Genomic DNA, 21,200 nt, shown 5'->3' on the forward strand with positions numbered 1-21,200 from the left:
CTTTTCACTTTCATGCACTGCAGAAGGAAATGGCAACCCACTCCAGTGTTCCTGCCTGGAGAATCCCAAGGACTGCGGAGCCTGATGGGCTGCCATCTATGGGGCTGCACAGAGTCGGACACGACTGAAGTGACTCAGCAGCAGCAGCAGCAGCAGGTGTTTTATGTTGGACTTCCCAGGTGGTGCTAGTGGTAAAGAACCTGCCTGTCAAAGCAGGAGATATGAGAGACGCGAGTTCGATCCCTGGGTCGAGAAGATCCCCCTGGAGAAGGGGATTCTTGCCTGGAGAGTCCCACGAACAGAAGAGTCTGGTGGGCTCCATAGGGTCATAAAGAGTCAGACATGACTAAAGTATAGTGAAAAAAAAAAAAAATCTGTCCTATATCACACCTGAAACTAATAAAAATGAATGCTTTCAGTATAAAAATACTATCCAAAATGGAAGAGTGCATTTACTTAAACCATCAAAGACTTGAAATCAAAAGTTTAACCTTGGTCTCGTCTCTCCTCGCACCCATGCGGCCTCTCCTTGGTCTTCTTATGACTTTAGTGGCTCTGTAATCAGACTGGCTGTCCACTAGGGATCCAACAGAATACCGCAGCTCGGCTGAGGTGTCTAGGTGAGTTCTGGAAACAAGGAAAACTTATCAGCAAATCACCATCCACCACTTAACTGGCAACAAAACTCAAACCCTCAAGGGGGAAGGAAATATGTTATAAATCCTCTTCAGAGGCTCACGTCATAAATTCCAGTCTCAGGTTCATTTTAGAATATTAAAAAGCCTTTCTGTTCATTCAGTATCATTTTCAAACTCCCTAGTTGATTGAAACATGTTAAGATTGACAACCAAAATCCATTGGCTTACATTCTGACAACTCGGTTTTATTTTGAGCTATTTAGAGGATAATCCAATCCATTTTATTTATCACTGTTTGTTTTAAATATTCTCCATTAACCTAAGAGAAAAATGAGTAAACTTTTTGAGTCACAGCATTATATATTTTCCACTGTTTTATTTTTCAATATAGGAAATTAACAAAATACTTAAAATCAGATTGACCTAAGGTTAATAATTTTTTTTTTTGAAAATAAAATAGGATAGTCCACCAGAACAGTTTTTCAGGTTAGGATAAGATATTGTTCCAAAAATGTTAAGGAAGAATCTTTTAATAAGCACATTCAATTCTGAAATCTGCTTAGAGATAAAACACTTTGAAAATTCTAATTGCAGAATATCATCAGACTAGTTTCAATAAACACGAAAATAAAGTACATTGTAACTGAAGTGCACTAAATGTTTCTCCAAGTATATTATTTATATATGGATTTATATAAAATTGTTTACAGCTACAGTAATGATGATAATAACAAATGCAACATGCTGTCATAGAAAATGATCCATCGTCAGTAGGAAATATTCTTAAAGCTGTCTTCTCTTGAACTTGGAGCTTCTGTTGATCTGCTCTGCTCTTACCCTCAGTTTTCTTTGCGGACAAAAACAAACACCTCCAAATACTTGGCAAGACTATAAAAGGTTTGGTGAGTCCTGGGTTTTTGAAGAAGTAGAAGACACTGACTTAATTGATGCAGGTTCTTGTTTAGCCCAGTTGGATGTCAAAACAGATGAAGTAAGGAATCCTCCTCCAAATAGATGACAGCTATTGTTTTTATAGCAGCAAACTTGAGGCTTAATCAGGCAAAATGGCTTTATTGTGAATCAGTCATATATTAAAAACTAGCCAATCAGGCCATAGCCATTAAATGGCACAACTGTCAGTCTTTATTTATAGCAGAGGATATAAGTTTTATCAAGACAAAGATCAGATTTTAGTCACCATTGTGTGTTCAAGGAGATATTTCTAGAATATAGTAAGAACTTCATGAATATCTGGTAAGACAAGAAATGAATGCAATTGATTATACTAATAATATAGTCCAAACTGTCCAGGTCAGCATATTCCCTATCTAAGGACCTTTATTAGTCTGTGACTGCTTAGGGTAATGTCTCTTTGGGCACTAGAGTTTCTAAAATTATAACTCATCATGCTAGGAGTATTGTTTTCTTATTGTTTTATCTCTCAATTCCAGGTCATCAATAAAAACATTAAACAAACACAGATCTGGTCCCATTGATGCCCTCCTCAAAACTCTTCATTGTTCTTACAAGGCCCTCTACCTGGGCTTCTACTTCCCAGTTTCATTTCCATTTACTCTCAAACTCTTACCTTCTTTTGCTTCAAGTGTTTGAACATGCTGTTCTTTCTGTCTCTTCACACACTTATGTGATTACTATTTCTTAAGTTTCCATTTAAGCTGAGGCTTAAAAGTCTCAACGTCATATACTACTCTAGCTCCTGGGATTCCCAGTATGAATGTGAATTCCCTGTATGAATGTGAATTCCCTGTGTGAATGTGAATGTGCTAGTCGCTCAGTTGTGTCCAGCTCACGGAGAGTCCATGGACTGTAGCCTGCCAGGTTCCTCTATTCGTGAAATTTTCCAGGTAAGAATACTGGAGTGGGTAGCCATTCCCTTCTCCAGGGGATCTTCCTGACCAGGTCTCCTGCATTGCAGGCAGACTATTGTCTGAGCCAACAGGGAAGCCCTGTAATCCTCAAATTTGTATTTGTGCATTTTCCATCTGGAACATGTATTCTTTACTGCCATCACCACTATGTCTCCAATGTCACAACATCTCACACGGAGAAAGCACTTAAGTTATCTTGAAGGAACAAAAGACGTGAAGCAACACTAATTGTAGGAAAGCATTGCTTACACCTTATTAGAAGCAGTTGCTCCTCACCTCTCTCCTTTTATTCAACTCTGATCTGTCAGAGGCGGTATTCCCATATATTTCAATTTAAAAATGATTTTTGGTGTACAATATTTTGAAAGGCATTTGCAGATGTAAGTTACAACACAGTCCCTGGTTCCCTTAAACAAGGAACCATGTGATTTCCCCTCCAGGATCTCCTGGGACTCTTGAATACAATCTCTTAAAGGAACTTGCACAGACAAGTAGGTATGAATTTTCTTGGAGAAAACCTGTTGCTCACTCTTCTGCTTCCTGGAATGTCCTTCATTGTCCTCTGCAATTATCCAGATCCTACCCTTTCTCCAGAGATGAGCCAAATGAGGCCTTTTCCAGTCACTTTGGAACTCATTTTTCTTTCTCATCATCATCGTCAGCATATATATCACTGAATTAGTAACTTCAGTTCAGATATATAAATCATCATAAAACATTAGAAAAATGAACATTATTTTCAAAACAATATATTAGTAGAGGATATTAGTCACTGTCTCACTCACTCTAGCTCGTCTCTTCCTACCTCCCCACCTGTAAAGTCAAAAACTAGCAGATGAAGTTCTCATGTACCTTGGTTTCTTTATTTCTTTTTCAATTGTGTGTACTCAGAATATGATTGTTCAAGAAATAATTGGTTTAATAAAGTTTCAGTTGTCTCTTAACTTATTATAAAATAGCTGTCTTAATAATTCCTATAATACTTTATATTTGTGAGTTGATTTACTGTTTACAAAACACCGTTTTCTCACTTGTCTCATCTGCAAAGTAAACTTGTCATAAAATGTTATTTTATATGAAACTAATTTAAATTTATTAAGGAAAAAAGAGTTTTCCAAAATCAAACAGTTATTTTGTTATTATATGCCTAAGACCTAGGAATGTCAACGTAGTTATTTTTAGTCTAGTGTTTCCACTACAACCTGTTGCACCAAAGAATAGTTGTTCCCCATGCAGTTCCCAGGAGAAGGCAATGGCACCCCACTCCAGTACTCTCGCCTGGAAAATCCCAGGCAAGGGATGGAGGAGCCTGGTAGGCTGCAGTCCATGGGGTCGCTAAGAGTTGGACACGACTGAGAGACTTCACTTTGACTTTTCACTTTTATGCATTGGAGAAGGAAATGGCAACCCACTCCAGTGTTCTTGCCTGGAGAATCCCAGGGACGGGGGAGCCTGGTGGGCTGCCGTCTATGGGGTCGCACAGAGTCGGAGATGACTGATGCGACTTAGCAGCAGCAGCAGCAGCACGTAGTTCCCAGGCTTCCCTGATGATTCTTCATTGTCAATAAATGTCACATTGTGAGGCTGCCATGATGACTCACTACAGTGATAAACTTTTAGATAGCACTTTTACAACTCTGTATTTCTGAGACTGAAGGTAAAAAAGACAATGAAATGTCCATTTGGTCCTAATAAAATATACATCTGTTGATTGAATAAAGCTAGTTCTGTGTATTTACTCTGTTGGCATTTTCTTTCATCTTTACCATCATCATCATCACCATGTATATCACTGAATCAATAACAAGTTCAGATACACAAATCATAAGAAAACATTAGAGAAATAAGCATTATTTTCAAAATCAAAGATCTACATATCTAAAAGTTCCTTGGGTGTATTTACACCTGTAGAACTGTGTTTCTTATATTAAATTGAATTCAAAATTCTGAATTTTGTTTTTATTAATACTCACATTGAAGAGAATATAAGTACTTTTATGATTTTTTTAAATTTGGATTTTTCACTTGAATGCTTGAAAAATGCTTTACTAGATACGCATTTCTTCAACAATATCTACTGAGAGTCTAATATATACATATATTTTTTTGGGGTGCTGAAATTATAGTACTCAAAACAGGCAAAAAACTCCAACGCTTGTGGAGCTAACATTCTTAGGATAAGCTTAAGACAAAAAAAAAAAATGCACTTTCATAATAGAAGTCTGTGGTGGTCAAAAGTTTCAAATAGCTGATACTGTGTTGTTTAACAAATAAATGCTTGTTATCAACTTAGATATGTATCTATCTACATAGTAAATAAACATCTCTTTGCTTTATTTTTTTAAAGATGAGGTATTGACTCAAAGCAGCTGAGTACAAATAAATTTACTTGAAAAATTTTTAATGTATTTCTCTTTCCCTCTTTTGCCTCGACAAAACAGATCATTACCAGTGATGAGTAAATATAAGTAATCATAACCAAGGATGCTTCTTCAGTAACAGGAAACACTAAAAACATTTCTGCATGTAGAGAAAATGACCGATGCCTCTTCCTAGAAAAACATGTAATCTCTGTATCTGTAGCTCCACTTCTTAATGTATGGTTTATAATATAGAAGAAGACATATATTTCTATATCTATTAAATGAAAAATACAAAAGGTAAAGATTTATATTTTATTGCATGTTTGAGGAAAGAATTACTAAATTAGAGAATTATTTTGGAGCATAGAAACTATAAATCAGTAAGGAATCAAAATAGGGCAATGCCTGCTGCCCAACAGAAGGCACTTAGTTATTTTATTTGAGGAGATGCAAAACCCATAAGAAAATTCACATTGATTTTTGGTGACCTATAGATAAGCTTTTAATTTAATGTTACCTTGATATTGTGGGTTCAATTAAAGAGCCAGTTCTCATTTTCAACTGGTCAAGTTCGGATCTCAGCTTTTCAATTTCTTCTGCTAACCTTTCCTAAAAATCAAAGAGGTGTTACTAAGATGATAGGCATACACCAATAATACCAACATTCAGTTATGATAAACCAGCTACTAAGCTTAATAACTTTCTAAAATGGAAAAATAATCTATATTTTTACTAAGCATGGTTAGATATGACAGCAAAAAATGCCTGACTTTCCCCTTGAGATGAAAACGTGACAGCAGAAATTAATACTATTTTACCCACATTCCCTAGTACTCACTAATCCTAAATCTTTCTAAACATATAGGGATTTTTGAGTAGAGAAGTGACCTGATGATTTTGATGGCTCTGAGGTGAACTGATGAATGGGACTGAAAGGCAGGGAAGAAATAAATTATTACTGCTCTTCCAAAAACAGGCAAGAGGATTATGACTTGGATAACCATGGTGTCAGGAGAACGGCAAGGATATTGGATGCATTCTGAAGATAGAACTGAGAAAATTTGCTATTGAACTGGCTAAGGGGTGTGGATAAAGAAAGGGATCAAGAATAGCTCCAAGATTTTTAACCTGAATAATTAGGGGGAAGAAGTTGTGATCTACTGACATGACTGCTGGGTGTTGATTAGGTTAGTTGGTAGTGGTATTTTAGGAACTGAGGGGATTACTTGTTAAGATTGAGATGACCATGAGTCCAAATAGAGATAGTGAGTTGGCTCGTGAATAAATGAACTCCTTCAGGAAAGAGGACTCGGTGGGTGATCTAAATTTGTAAGTACTCAATTTACAAATGGTATTTAAAATCCATGAACTCACCAAGGACTGAACATACAGAAGATTTCCAAGGATGGTCCTAGGGACTTTAGAGATCAAGATCATGAAGAAAATAAGTTGAGTATAAGAAGGATTTTACTCATGATTGACTTTGCTGCTGCTGCCAAGTCACGTCAGTCGTGTCCAACTCTGTGTAACCCCACAGATGGCAGCCCACCAGGCTCCTCTGTCCGTGGGATTCTCCAGGCAAGAACACTGAAGTGGGTTGCCATTTCCTTCTCCAATGCAGGAAAGTGAAAATCACAAGTGAAGTCGCTCAGTCGTGTCCGACTCTCAGCAACCCCATGGATTACAGCCCACCAGGCTCCTCTGTCCATGGGATTTTCCAAGCAAAAGGGTACTGGAGTGGGGTGCCATCGCCTTCTCCATAATGGACTTTGAGTTATAGATAATTGAGTGGAAATTTGAGAAATTATAGGAGATGTGGTTAGATTAGGAAATGTGTTCAGCTGTATGGAATGGCATTCAGAATTGACGTATGACCTGGGATTTGCTTCCTCTAGATACTGACATGAACAGGGATGTAAAGCATGGAATGATTTGTATTGCTGATTGCCTGGGGAGATTGTTGGAGTTATAAGGTTCAGGTAGGTGGTTGGGGAGTGGGTTCTGAAGATCTTGCCAGAGCACACGGAGCTTTGAATGACATAACATTCCATAATAGGATCGAGTCCAGACTTCACAATCTGGTAACACTCTAATCCTTTAAACACATACTAGTCACAGCAAACTTCTGGTGATTCAGCAAATCAACCATCTTTGTTTTTTCTCCATGCTATTGCATAGGTATGTCCTCTTCCCTACCCTTCTCTGTTGGTTAAGATCATATGTGCCTTCAAGAGCTTGACAAAATGTCATCTTTCATGTAGACATTCTGAACTACTCCAGAAAGAATTAGATGCTATTTTCTAGGCACCATAATTGAATTGTTCTAATACACCTGTCATTCAGGGGATAAGAGTATGTACATCCTGACTGTGGGACAAAATAGCTATTTTTAAATTAATATAATATGTAGCATTCAATATGGTTAGATGTACAACTGTTCCTTCTCTTTATCCTCTCATCTTTTCCAATACCTTCCAAATGTCATATGTTGTCAGATCTTCCGTCCCTACCTTCCCCATCTCTTTTTCTCCTTCTCTCCCTTCATTTCTTTCTTCCATCTGTTTCTTCCTTCCCTCTATTACTCCCTCTTTCCCTCCCTCTCATCCGTCTCTATTTCCATCCCTTTCATCTTTTGTTGAGCATGCATTTAATAAGTCACTTATTAAGACAGTGATTTGGTATTCATTTACCTATGCTGAACAAAATAAGATAAAATCACTAACAAGAATTTTACATGCTAAGGAAGGAGGAAAATACATTATCAATTACACCTTTTAACATTTCATAATCTGGTCCTTATCTGTCTGGTCTATCATGTATTCTACAATAAGAATAACTGATTTCAGTAAAACTGTTTAAAAGCCCATTATTATTTGAGATCTCAAACCTAACTACTCATCCTCTCCCCACTCTAAGCACCTGCAATCAGGGCACAGGTACAGTATATGAAAGATTTGCACCACAGTCCTATCTTTCCTTAAAGTTTTCTGAAACCTTCTTTAGAGCATCAGTGTATGGTGATCTCTCTTACCTGAAGTTCTTACTGTCTATATCCTTCATTTGGCACTTGGCATCTGCTACTCTACAATTCATTGCTTTGTCCTTTTTCTTCTGAGACTTTTTCAGATACTTTACAACTAAGATTGTGTTTGCAAAGATGTAACTTATCACAATTGTTATGAACAATAGTTATTTAATACATTTCAGCTGAAATAATCTCAAATGAGACACAAATCAGTGCATACATTTTTATATAAAGTTCAAAAAAGTCAAAATAATTTTTGTTTTTCTGTTAGCAGTCAAGATAGTGATTATCTTTTACGATAAAAGTAGTGATTATAGGCTAACAACGGGTGGCTTCCAAGATGCTGATTTTTACTGTGTTGGCTTGTAAAAATTTATCAGGCTCTCTTTCTATATGTATACTTTTCTGTATGTATTACATAAAATTTAAACTATTTTAAAAGATAACATCCTAAAATTATTATCAAATTTATTTTACAAAAAAATTCACCACTGTGAAATAGAAAAGTGGATAAAATATAAGGTTCCATAATACCTTATCATGTAAAGATTCTTCCAGATTCTTTCTGAAAGTTTCTGATTCTTGAATTAAAACATTCTACAGAAAAGGAAAGAACAGATAAATAATTAATAAACTAAAGAGAAAATCACAACGTGTAGATTAATTTTATATGACTCAAGAATTTTCTCTGATTCCTTCCTTGGCACCATTTACTTTTTTGGTTTCCATGGAAACTAACTTTCAATGGAATCTTTAAACAAGACACTTGAACATCTTTAGAAATACATAATTCAAATGGGAAGTGTCATTTTGTAACAGTTGGATTGACAAATAACTATTAAATTTTAAACTATTTTTGTGGACCTCTTCTTAGTATTTTTAAAATTTGAAATAATCAGTTTACTCTTTAAATGAGAAAAAGTGAATAAAAAGCAAAATATTAGCCAAAGCTGTCACAGAGAAGAATTCAGATGAACTCATTTTTATTACCTGAAGAAAGAAAAATTTAAGATCATATATTTTAGAGATTCAATTTCTGAACCTTTATTTCATATACAGAATGAACAATTTCTAATAATGATTAAATTATTACATAAAAATAAAATTTAGCTATTTAAAAATTAATGTTACATGACATGATGTATAAATAACTTGCATGACAGATTTAAAAAAAATTCTTGCCATAAAAGTATTACTATTTTAAAAATCTTTATATTTTTCTTGTAGCATTACAAAGCATGATTTACAATAATGCATTCTTTTTAAATTTATAGAGTAAAATTAAAGTAAGAGTTTGGTAACTGGTATGCACTTGAAACTGAATAGGAAGAAGGTATGCCTTATGACTTGATAGGTAAACTCATCAAATTTCTTTAACATTTTCTTGAAACATTTTTCCTGTTTTGGTTTATGTATGGAGTAGGGGGAAATGTCTAGTTTAAGCAGTGATTGGCATTCAATCTAAATTTCCAAAATGATTTATCCACCTGGGTTTTAATCCCTACCTTTTTTATATCATGGAACTGGCAACCAGCTGACATAATTTTTGTTGATCTGGTAGTTGCCAATTATTAATGAGACATATAAATTGTCAATGAAAATGCAGATTGTACAAAAGCCTGTTTTTGGAAATAATATGGCTGCAAGCATTGCATTTCTAAATTCTGTGGTGAGATTGACACTGGTTTTATTGGTGATATAGACTCACTCACATTTTGGCTTTTAGATTAGTAGCAGATTCAGATACTTGAAACATTTGAATGGTTCATATCTAAAACACTATTTTTTGTCTTAATCTTTTTTGCATACCAGGTGAGAAATAAACGAAACACTTTCATCGCAAAAGCATACCACATTTCAATACATTTGTCTATATGATCATGCTACACATATTATATAACATGTAACTTTTTTATTCACTTAAAAATTGATCTTACATATTTTTATAGAATCTATTTGTTCACTTTTAAGATGTATCAGGCTCCTTTCAAATTAAAGAAAGTAAATGGATCCTCTGACCAATACTATGATTGCAGCAGAGCAGAAAACAAGCATGATCATAAGAATATAGCTAACAATCATGCGATTCTACTGTTGGTCATTTTACCTTCTCTTCTAGAGCAGCCATCCGTTCCTTTAAATGTAGCTGTAAGCGTTCATTGGATTCTGTCAGAAGTCTGTCCACAGTATCAGATAATCTTTTGTTGTGCTCCTCATTCATTTTCTCTCTTTGCCTAGCCTTATATCCAAATAAATAAATTCAACATAAGAATCATTTAAAAATTATTTGGGTTTGTTTTTATATTTTTTCTAGTTTAAATATTGGATTTAACTTTATGTCTATTTTGATTAAATTGGCAGAAGCTCTTTTTTAATGCACAGGGCATATCCATATGATTTTAAATATAACCAATAATCAAGAAAGGCATTCATTTCTTATATGTAGAGTATAAATCCATAAACTGAGGCTTGAGAGGGATGGTTCTTAAAATACATACTCTTTGAAGTTCTTGATTTTTCTCTTCGAGTTGACCTTCGAGATGCCTCATCCGTTCTTCAATGTTTCCATGTCTTTCTTCAGCCTGTTAAGAAATATGAAGAATGCATCTGACACGTAAGATGTGGTTAAGACTTCTCCTCTAAATAAACTGAAATAAAATGTAAAGCAAGCTACTACCAACTGCAAATGTAGTTTTCAAAAAATAAACTTTCTTTCAACAGGCAGCTGAACAGCATTGCTTGAAATGTGTCAGCTACAAAGGCCTGTCACATCCAAGCATCAGCAAAACATTGGAGTTATTTATGAGCAATGAGATCAGCCAAATGTAACATGCAGACTGTGCATGGTTTGAACACAAACCTGCCATTGTCCAATCTTAAGCTCCTGAAGCACTCAACTGCACAGATGGTCGATTATCAATAAATAAAAAGTAACAAAATTTTTAGAAATGAAAAGAAAAAATTAGATGAATTCTATTTAGCAATAGAAAGTAAAGTCCAGTAGGACTACCTTCCTACGTATGGAGATCATTTCTTGTAGTTTAGCTTCCATAACATATTGATAATCATCAGATGAGGTAGAAGAGGTTGGATCAGACTAACAAGTCAAGGAAAAGGAGAGGGACAAAATTGAAAAATCAGAACTAAAGACACTGACACTGAACAGAACATAGCACAGAATGCTTAAAAGAAAAGTGTGACAGCAAATTTAATACTTTAATAGACAGAATTTTATGTGGAAAGAACTACACTGATATTTGGTGAACATGATGCAGTTGATGGTTGTAAGTGAAAAACAATGATATGCTCAAAGAAAAAGCTACCAACCTAAGGTATGAAAGGTTAGTGATGGCTGGCGATGAAAGATCACTACAGAACGAAATAAAGCAACTCTGAGAGAGTCATGTAATAGTTGGAATTATGGGAAACCAAACACTAGAATATGTTTCTGATACACTGTCAAAGTTTTGTGTTTTGGTTTGTTATATTACTTAAAAATAATGGAAACAGTGTACCTCAATGTTGAGGGGTAGGCCAAGGCAATGATCTCAGGTGAAATAAATTTGGAAAAGCATTAATCATAAACCCAACTCTGTAGAAAACAGAGAAGCTAAGCTCTGGGGTTAATTATTATGGGGTTAATTAATAATTGGAGTATTCTCCAATTCGAGCAGGATTGCGTTTCCTCAGCAACTGTGGCAAACTTACAAAATGACTTCTGGTCTCTGAATATACCCTATGGTTGTAGGGGTAAAACTTTAGCATCTACTCTTAGACATAGCCTTAATTTGACATTTTAAACGAAAATGATTAAAAGTCCTCAAATTACCAAAGTGACAGTAGTGTGGTGAGGACAAGAATACTTAGAGTGAACTTTCCTGAATGATACAAGGGGCCACTCCAAGACTGATTCTGCATTGATATGTTGCTATGGAAACTAAAGAGTGCCCTAAAGTGAAAAGGCGGTACCGTGCCTTTGTGAGCGAATGTTTGCCCAGTCACAAGGTTAGTTACGTGTCTTGGAGGTGAATGTCAGGTAACCACAGATGCAGAGTGTTCAACACATGACATTGCTGATAGCTGAATTGTATTAGTATGTTATGCGCAGATCACATGTAAACTTACATCAACATTTTAATCATAATGACAAGTTAAATAATCACAACAGCCAAAGTACCTTATGTCAGTATAAACAACATTTAACTCCACAGCATATTCTATTACATTTTATAAGTTTATTCTAAATCAGAGAAACTTACTTTATGCAAATATGAGACTATATATAAATATGTCATGCAGTACCTGAAAAAAAATAGTAACCTATTCATGTCTTGGTTCATCTGCATATGTACTATTTTATGCAACAAATTCCAACTTAATCTATAAAATGAACATTTAACATTTAACTGATGGGTTTATGTGATTATAACTCAACATTTACATTTTGTAAGATTTTCCTTCTGATATTCTTATTTCATAAATTGGCAAAGTAATGAAGAAAGAAGAAATAAACAATTTCTCTCCCCAAATCTCCAACCAGAAGCAGTACAGAATGCTACCATAGTCTTCAAATGCTACAAAACAATTTTATAATATTATTTAAATTTTATAATTCAATTATTAATACTGTGTATAGGTCAAAATATTACTGAAATGATATACTTTAAATTCTTAAACAGATCTGTAATCTCTCAAAATTAAATTTTAACAAGTAATGTTATGACAATTAGTCGTGATTGATTCAAGGTAGTCAAAGTATGAACATTTCTATTTGCAAAACTGTTCAATCCAATATACAAGTAGAGTTAGCATATCTTTCAAAGGTCCTTAAATCTGCTAGCTGTTTACATCTTAACTACTAAAAACACACCAAACATTGTGAAACTTCACTTCGGAGATTAAACAAGAATTTTGTCATGTTTAAGTCACTATGTTTTGTTGAGACTTTTTATTGGTACTAAAAATGGATGAAATACCTTATGAAATTCAAGATGAATTATGTCCTTGCTGAGGGAATATGCATTTTAATTAAAGAAGTAAACATCATAAATCAAAAGATTGGGAGCCTAAAATGTTTATTAGTTGTGTATTCACTCACTGAAGCCAAATTTTTCATTTTATGCCTAGCCACCAGCATTGAAAACTTTTGACTTTCTGAAAGCCTTAAATGAGCTTTCGCTACCTATTTTTACACATATGCACACACATACATACATACACACTACCAGCAGAAGAAAAGATTGTCTTATCAACCAAACGGTAAATTCAGACATCATCTCTAAACACGCCCTGGATAAATGTGCAAGCACTACTGATTTATGTTCATTTTAACCTGAGGAAGGCTGCAATTTAAGGAAATGATACAAATACTAGAGTCATGCAAAAACAGTACAATTTTATGACTCCTTGATGGGATATAGGGCTTATCTTGGTTTCACTCTTTAATGTGACAAGACAATTTTCAAATGAGCTAAAGTTTTAGAAAAAATTACAGGAAGAAACACTTTTGAGAAGAATGTGAATATATTTGGAAATGGAGAAGGAATTAAAATTAAAAAGAGGAGGGCCAAAGAGAAGAAAAAATACATAGCAGATAATAAAAGAAAAAATACATATAGACCAAATAAAATATATGAAAGATTGTTAATAAAATCATTCAAAACATGGGATAGGGAGTCTAGATTTAAATTAAGCATACATCATAAATTAGTGAGAAGTCAAAAATATTATGAAGTAGAAAAAGACTATGGAGTTCAATAATAGTAAGGTATTGAAAACAAATGCGTATGGAAACAATGAAAAACTAAAGCTGGTTTTAGAGACAGTCCCTTTAGGTCTTGAGAACAAAAGATAAGAAAATGCTTAAAAATTATTTTAGCCATCAAACTTGGGAGAGCAACTGAAAGACTGGAAGACTGATCTTCAAATGTTATAAAAGGGTTACAAGCAGAGGGAGTACATTGAAAATAAAATCTCAGGACCAGAGAAGCGTGAATAATGAATTAAATATGGCCATCTGAAAACTATATATCTGAAATAATGTGTTGATATACAGCCAGTCAGTAGAGAAAATAGCAAAAAGCACACGCAGAGTGAATTCTAGCAGCTTCACACATTTTAAGAGAGAGAAAACTGCTCAAAAGGGAGGAAATCAAAAGGTCTAGATGAAGTAGAATTTTAGTAAAGTTTTATTAGGTAGGAGTAAACTGAGGAAATACTTTGGGTGCATAAATGAATATAGGTATCAAATATGATTTTAATACAATTAAATGGAGGGCAAGACAGATGAGATACGTACTTTATTTTTAAATTCTAAATTAAGGATTCTTAGGGATATTTAATTAAAGTCTCATTTAACAAGTATTATGTTTTAAATTATGATTTATTCTCAATCAATTAGAGGTTAATTTGGGGCAAATTTGCTGAATTTTAAGTTGTGTTTTGGGGAGAGAGATTCTAGACTTTCTTGTATTTTACTCACACAATATTGATGACTATTTTATACTAAAATATCACAAAAGTTACTTTTACTATTTAACCATTTGCCTAACTCCTTCTAAAATATTTCAATTCAATAAGATAACTATAAAAATCCTTTCTATTCCTCAGATGAAAAACCTAATACACGTATCTTAATCCATGTTGCAGTAATTTAAAATATGCTTCCAAAAAATAGAATATGACCAATCTTTTTGTACTTTTCATATAATTTCAAAAATATTTCTTAAATTAAATAAGTTTATATTTATTTTAGAAAGCATACATTTCTGAAACTGCCATAATGGTTTATGGTACTTTGATCTGTGACTATAGATCCACATTGTATCACCCTAACCAGACAAAAGTTCTGTTCAGCTAGTTAGTCCAGTAACTGCTGCTGCTGCTGCTGCTAAGTCGCTTCAGTCGTGTCCGACTCTATGCAACCCCATAGAGGGCAGCCCATCAGGCTCCCCCATCCCTGAGATTCTCCAGGCAAGAACACTGGAGTGGGTTGCCCTTTCCTTCTACAATGCATGAAAGTGAAAAGTGAAAGTGAAGTCGCTCAGTCCTGTCCAACTCTTAGCGACCCCATGGACTGCAGCCCACCAGGCTCCTCCGCCCATGGGATTTTCCAGGCAAGAGTACTGGAGTGGGGTGCCATTGCCTTCTCCAAGTAACTCTACAGACACCCAACCATTCCAATACTTTCTACTTTGTCAACTGTTTGTCCTTTCACTATCTGATTAACTACCCTATTTTAATGAACAGGCATCAGTTTACTGTTTCTTTCTAATCATTTGCTTTTTCTGAAAGCAACAATGTGTGCCTACTTTTACTTTGCTGCATCAGTTGTTTCAGATAATCACTAATACCAGAGTTTATCATTTGCAGTTCATATATCTATCTGAGCCATTTACTACAATGGCATGAAAAAAAGCTTCCATGACCTAGGAGCTTGGCAGGCTACAGTCCATGCGGTCGCAAAGAGTCAAGACATGACTGAGTGACTAACACTTTCACTTTTCACCAACAATGTTTAAACATCTAAAACGTGTACATTTTTGAATTGATATTAAAATTCAAACATGCTTTTGGTGACAAAATCTGGACTTTTATTCTAGTGACATGCATATACACTTTGAAGCAATTGCCATTTCCATTTAACTGTGAAAGTTAAGAATAGTCATTTGGGCTTCCCTGCTGGCTCAGCTGGTAAAGAATCCACCTGCAATGCAGGAGACCTGGGTTCAATCCCTGGGTTGGGAAGATCCCTTGGAAAAGGGAAAGGCTACCCACTTCAGTATTCTGGCCTGGAGAATTCCATGGACTATTCCATGGGGTTGCAAAGAGTCAGACATGACAGAGCAACTTTCACTTTTACTTTACATTATAATGGTTGCTAAGTTCTAAAATAAGCAAATACTTGCAGAATTTAATGTCCATAATGGAGCAGTTAATTCTGAACATTCTTCAGAATATTATTGATTTTATTGGTTCAGAAGAAATTTCAACTATTAAAATCATTTTCTGTATTTAATACCTTTAGATTTTACAGCTCTACAAATCTAATTTTCAACCTCTAACAAATTTTTTCATACTGTAATCAGAAAGAAATCAACTGCTTATGATACTTTCTGTATTTTAAAAACTGTACAATTTATATTAAGCTTATTAAATTATTATATCTCATGTATATCCATGTTAAAAATATCATAATGTTTTTATATCTGGTGATTATTCTTATGTACAAATATTACCATGGAAAATTAGCTATAAGAACTTGAAACTTTATTTTTGCTAATGTTTAAATAGGCAAAGAAATAATCACATTCATTTATCAATCATTCATTTCAACATAAATAAGATATATGTGATACAAAAAGTCATCTAAACAACAGACCAATATAACATAAACTGCATAAAGCCTAAAGAAAATCTTTATAGATTCCATCTTAATTACTAGTCATTTCTATAAGTATTAATATATCTAGGTTGACCAGTTGTTTTATCGTAGTACCTTTGTCAAGGCTGCAATTCTCTGAGCCAATTCAGCCTCTACTTCAGGTAAGGTCTCAGCTTTTCTCATAGTTTGCTGCAACTTTTGCTCAGCCAGCTCAAGACGCTCTTGTAACTGTCTATTCTTCTCTTCCATCTGAACCAGGGATGAAAAAAAGAGACACTTAAACTGTCACAGTTAGGAGAGCAAACACCAGTCACTAGGGGCTGTGAGCTTCAGCCTTTATCCTAGAGTTAAAATCAGCTACTACTACCACATGTTTTCATATATCGCTTATCAATATTCCTTAATAAATTTAGCACATAAAAAATGAAAACCTTTTACCAACAACAGCAAAAAGAAATGAAGTTAATAGTGAGAATTAACTTGGACAAATGAGATACAACTTAGTACTTTAACCTCAAATGCACCATAATAGCAATTGACTGAAAATCTTAACATTAGCTAGAGTAGGAGAGGGAATGGATCATAATGATTGAGAGTTCAGGCTCTAGAGATGAAGCTGGCTAACTTTTTCTGCTAAGGTCCAGACAGTAAATACTTTAGGCTCTGTGTATCACAAAGGCTCTGATCCACCTATTCAATTCTACTATTGTAGCACAAAAGCAGTCAGAGATGATGATTAAATGAATGGGTACGGTTATGTTTCGATAAAACTATACTTGTAAAACAGAGCCATAGTTTTGGCATGTAGGCTATAGTTTGCCCATTCCTTCTCCATAGCCGATAGACCTAGGCTTCCATTATTGACTCTGCAATTACTGTACGTGTGACTCTAGGAAAGCAGTCATGTTCTCTGAACCTGAGTTTCCTCAGTATAATAAATATACTCACTTTACTCTCAGTGAAATAATTGTATAATAATTATTATCCTTTACACTATAATAATTGTACTTACAGGTGGTGGTTGGATTTAAGTGAGGTTATATATATATATATATATATATATATATATATATATATATAGGATATATATATGTTAGCACAGTTTCTGGTTCATGTCCAGATCCAAAATAAAATAAATATTAATCATTATTTTTATTATTTTTAAGACAAATTTCTAGCTTATATACTGAAAATCACATCTATTTAGTTAGCTTGATTCTAAATTGCAGAGAGTAATTTATTGCTAAGGAATACCATAGTTTATGTACTCCATGTTTTGTGAGAATGGTGAGAACACATACAGACCAGAAGGAAACCAAGGTGGAGATACTGAACCTGCCGTAGGATGGCCTCTTTATTTGCTAGCTCATTTTCTAGTTTGTCATTCATGTCATGTATGGAGGTAGATTCTCTCTGAGCACTGAGGTAACGCTTCTCAAGGGTCGTGATTCTTTCTTCCATGTCTTCCTTCTGTGCCATAGCCTAAAATGAAAATAACTTAAAAATCAAATCAGATTCTCAGTTTGTGTATTGTCTTATTATCATTTAAATAAAATAGTAAGATATATTTTAAAAAACTATTGCTTTCTTGAGGTAAATTTCATTCTTTTCTTTTCATAAAAGGGATGCAGGATTTCATATGTGTTTTCTCAGCTTATCTATCAGAATTCTTACATCTTGGGTTAGCAAAAATCATTGTCTCTTTGAGAACGCAACAAAGTATATCTTAAATCTCCCTACTGCACAACTGGTATTCTTAGAAAAGAAGTGGCAAAAAATTTAGCTTGTTATACAGTAGAGATAAGTACAAATATGGATAGAGTTACAAATCATAAAATTGGCACCTATAGTTTCAAATTGCATAGGAATTTTCAAATGAAGATAATAAATATCATCATCAGAAGAATCAATACAGTGAAAATGAGTGTACTACCCAAAGCAATCTACAGATTCAATGCAATCCCTATCAAGCTACCAATGGTATTTTTCAGAGAACTAGAACAAATAATTTCACACTTTGTATGGAAATACAAAAAACCTTGAATAGCCAAAGCAATCTTGAGAAGGGAGAATGGAACTGGAGGAATCAACCTGCCTGACTTCAGGCTCTACTACAAAGCCACAGTCATCAAGACAGTATGGTACTGGCACAAAGACAGAAATATAGATCAATGGAACAAAATAGAAAACCCAGAGATAAATCTACACACCTATGGACACCTTATCTTTGACAAAGGAGGCAAGAATATACAATGGAGAAAAGACAATCTCTTTAATAAGTGGTGCTCGGAAAACTGGTCAACCACTTGTAAAAGAATGAAACTAAAACACTTTCTAACACCATACACAGAAATAAACTCAAAATGGATTAAAGATATAAACGTGAGACCAGAAACTATAAAACTCCTAGAGGAGAACATAGGCAAAACACTCTCCGACATAAACCACAGCAGGATCCTCTATGACCCATCTCCAAGAATATTGGAAATAAAAGTAAAAATAGACAAATGGGACCTAAGCTTCTGCACAACAAAGGAAAATATAAGCAAGGTGAAAAGACAGCCTTCAGAATGGCAGAAATACTAGCAAATGAAGCAATGGACAAAGAATTAATCTCAAAAATATACAAGCAACTTATGCAGCTCAATTCCAGAAAAATAAACGACCCAATCAAAAAGTGGGCCAAAGACCTAAACAGACATTTCTCCAAAGAAGACATACAGATGGCTAATAAACATATGAACAATGCTCAACATCACTCATTATCAGAGAAATGCAAATCAAAACCACAATTAGGTACCATTTCACGCCAGTCATAATGGCTGCTATCCAAAAGTCTGCAAGCAATAAATGCTGGAGAGGGTGTGGAAAAAAGGGAACCCTCTTATACTGTTGATGGGAATGTAAACTAGTACAGCCACTATGGAGAACAGTGTGGAGATTCCTTAAAAAACTGGAAATAGAACAGCCATATGACCCAGGAATCCCACTGCTGGGCATACACACTGAGGAAACCAGAATTGAAAGAGACACATGTACCCCAATGTTCATCGCAGCACTGTTTATAATAGCCAGGACATGGAAGCAACCTAGATGTCCATCAGCAGAGGAATGGATAAGAAAGCTGTGGTACATATACACAATGGAGTATTACTCAGCCGTTAAAAGAATACATTTGAATCAGTTCAAATGAAGTGGATGAAACTGGAGCCTATTATACAGAGTGAAGTAAGCCAGAAAGAAAAACAGCAATACAGTATACTAATGCATATATATGGAATTTAGAAAGATGGTAACGATAACACTGTAGGCGAGACAGCAAAAGAGACACAGATGTTTAGACAGTCTTTTGGACTCTGTGGCAGAGGGTGAGGGTGTGATGATATGGGAGAATAGCATTGAAACATGTAAATTATCACATGTGAAATGAATCACCAGTCCAATTTCGATGCATGATACTGGGTGCTCAGGGCTGGTGTACTGGGATGACCCAGAGGGATGGGATGGAGAGGGAGGTGGGAGAGGGGTTCAGGATGGGGAACACGTGTACACCCATGGCTGATTCATGTCAATGTATGGTAAAATCAATACAATATTGAAAAGTTAAAAAAATAATAAATTAATTAAAAATAAATAAATAAATATCATCAGTATCCTTATCTTCATGTATAAATAAGAATAACTCAGTGGTTAAAAGAGAAGGCAAAAATGAAATAAAAAGTATATGAGTCACACTCACAAATGAATTGACAAATTTAGTTTGGAACTTAACCATTTCCCTTGTTTCATTGGAACATGATATATTTCAATTAAAAAAGAATTTAGAGACTTCAATGAACACAGATCTCTAGGGGAAAAATCAACTATTTGTGCAAAAGGAGCAATAATTCTAAATACTATTTATAAATATAATATTCAATATTACATTAAGCAATAATTTTAAACACTATAATTGACAAATAACATAGACATAATTTTATCATCCAAAGAGCCTAGATGATAATTTATTAATAGGCAGATAACCTGATATTTGAGATATTGGGGAAAATCAGCTACAGAAGTGAACACCTTGGGCTTGGTGTGGTTTTCTGATAATTCAGAAAATGCTTTTACATGTTGGTGGTTTAGTCTGTAAGTTGTGTCTGACACTTGCGACCCTATGGACTGCAACCTGTCAGGCTCCTCTGTCCATGGAATTCTCTAGGCAAGAAAGCTGGAGTGGGTTGCCATTTCCTTCTCCATTTTTGTATAAAAAGCCTAAAACTGAGGAGATGGCGGTAGTTTCCATATATTAGTATCAAGGTCTCTTTAATCACTTGTTCCTAACCAGTCTCTGTTACTCTCCTACAGGCAGAATCAGTCCTGCCACACCCACAGACTCTTTGCAACCCCGTGGACTGTAGCCAACTAGGCTCCTCCGTCCACGGGATTCTCCAGGCATGAGTACTGGAGTGGGTTGCCATTTCCTTCTCCAGGGCATCTTCCCGACCCAGGGATCGAACCCAGGTCTCCTGCATTGCAAGCAGACGCTTTAACCTCTGAACCACCAGGGAAGCCCTCCAAAATAAATAAAAGCCCTTAAATGGACAGCTTTTCAACATCCTGAACTTCCCTCACCAGCATCTGGAAATTTAACTACATCCACACATCCTTAACTTCTACCTTTCATTTTAAAACAGGTATTCTGCCTTCCCTCAAAGTTTACTCATTATATGTATTCTGGCTTTATGCTTTTTCTACTGTAGATATCTTGATCACTTTTTTCTCTTGAATTTTCAAGCTGATAAATCTCAAAACAATAGCTGAAATAATGAAACAGGCTTATAAAAGTTTTGGTATACATTAAAGGTGGAGGGCAGAGGAAAAAGAGATGATTCAAAGAAAATAAAAATAAAAAAGATA

At 34.8% G+C, this 21,200-nt stretch overlaps 1 protein-coding gene across 20 annotated transcripts in view; it reads right to left on the minus strand.

Moving 5' to 3' along the window:
• Positions 1-21,200, minus strand: part of PPFIA2 (PTPRF interacting protein alpha 2) — a 509,064-nt gene that overhangs the window by 99,813 nt on the left and 388,051 nt on the right. For all 20 annotated transcript variants that reach the window (XM_060412495.1, XM_060412493.1, XM_027967176.3 and 17 more), the window contains 7 exons: positions 17,634-17,780; positions 16,413-16,547; positions 10,414-10,497; positions 10,023-10,154; positions 8,450-8,512; positions 5,408-5,499; positions 492-627 (listed from right to left, as the gene is read on the minus strand). In XM_060412495.1, the coding sequence (XP_060268478.1) occupies positions 492-627; positions 5,408-5,499; positions 8,450-8,512; positions 10,023-10,154; positions 10,414-10,497; positions 16,413-16,547; positions 17,634-17,780 (789 nt within the window). The remainder of the gene's footprint in view (positions 1-491; positions 628-5,407; positions 5,500-8,449; positions 8,513-10,022; positions 10,155-10,413; positions 10,498-16,412; positions 16,548-17,633; positions 17,781-21,200) is intronic.

This window comes from Ovis aries, chromosome 3 (genome assembly GCF_016772045.2).
Source record: "Ovis aries strain OAR_USU_Benz2616 breed Rambouillet chromosome 3, ARS-UI_Ramb_v3.0, whole genome shotgun sequence".
NCBI lineage: Eukaryota > Metazoa > Chordata > Mammalia > Artiodactyla > Bovidae > Ovis > Ovis aries.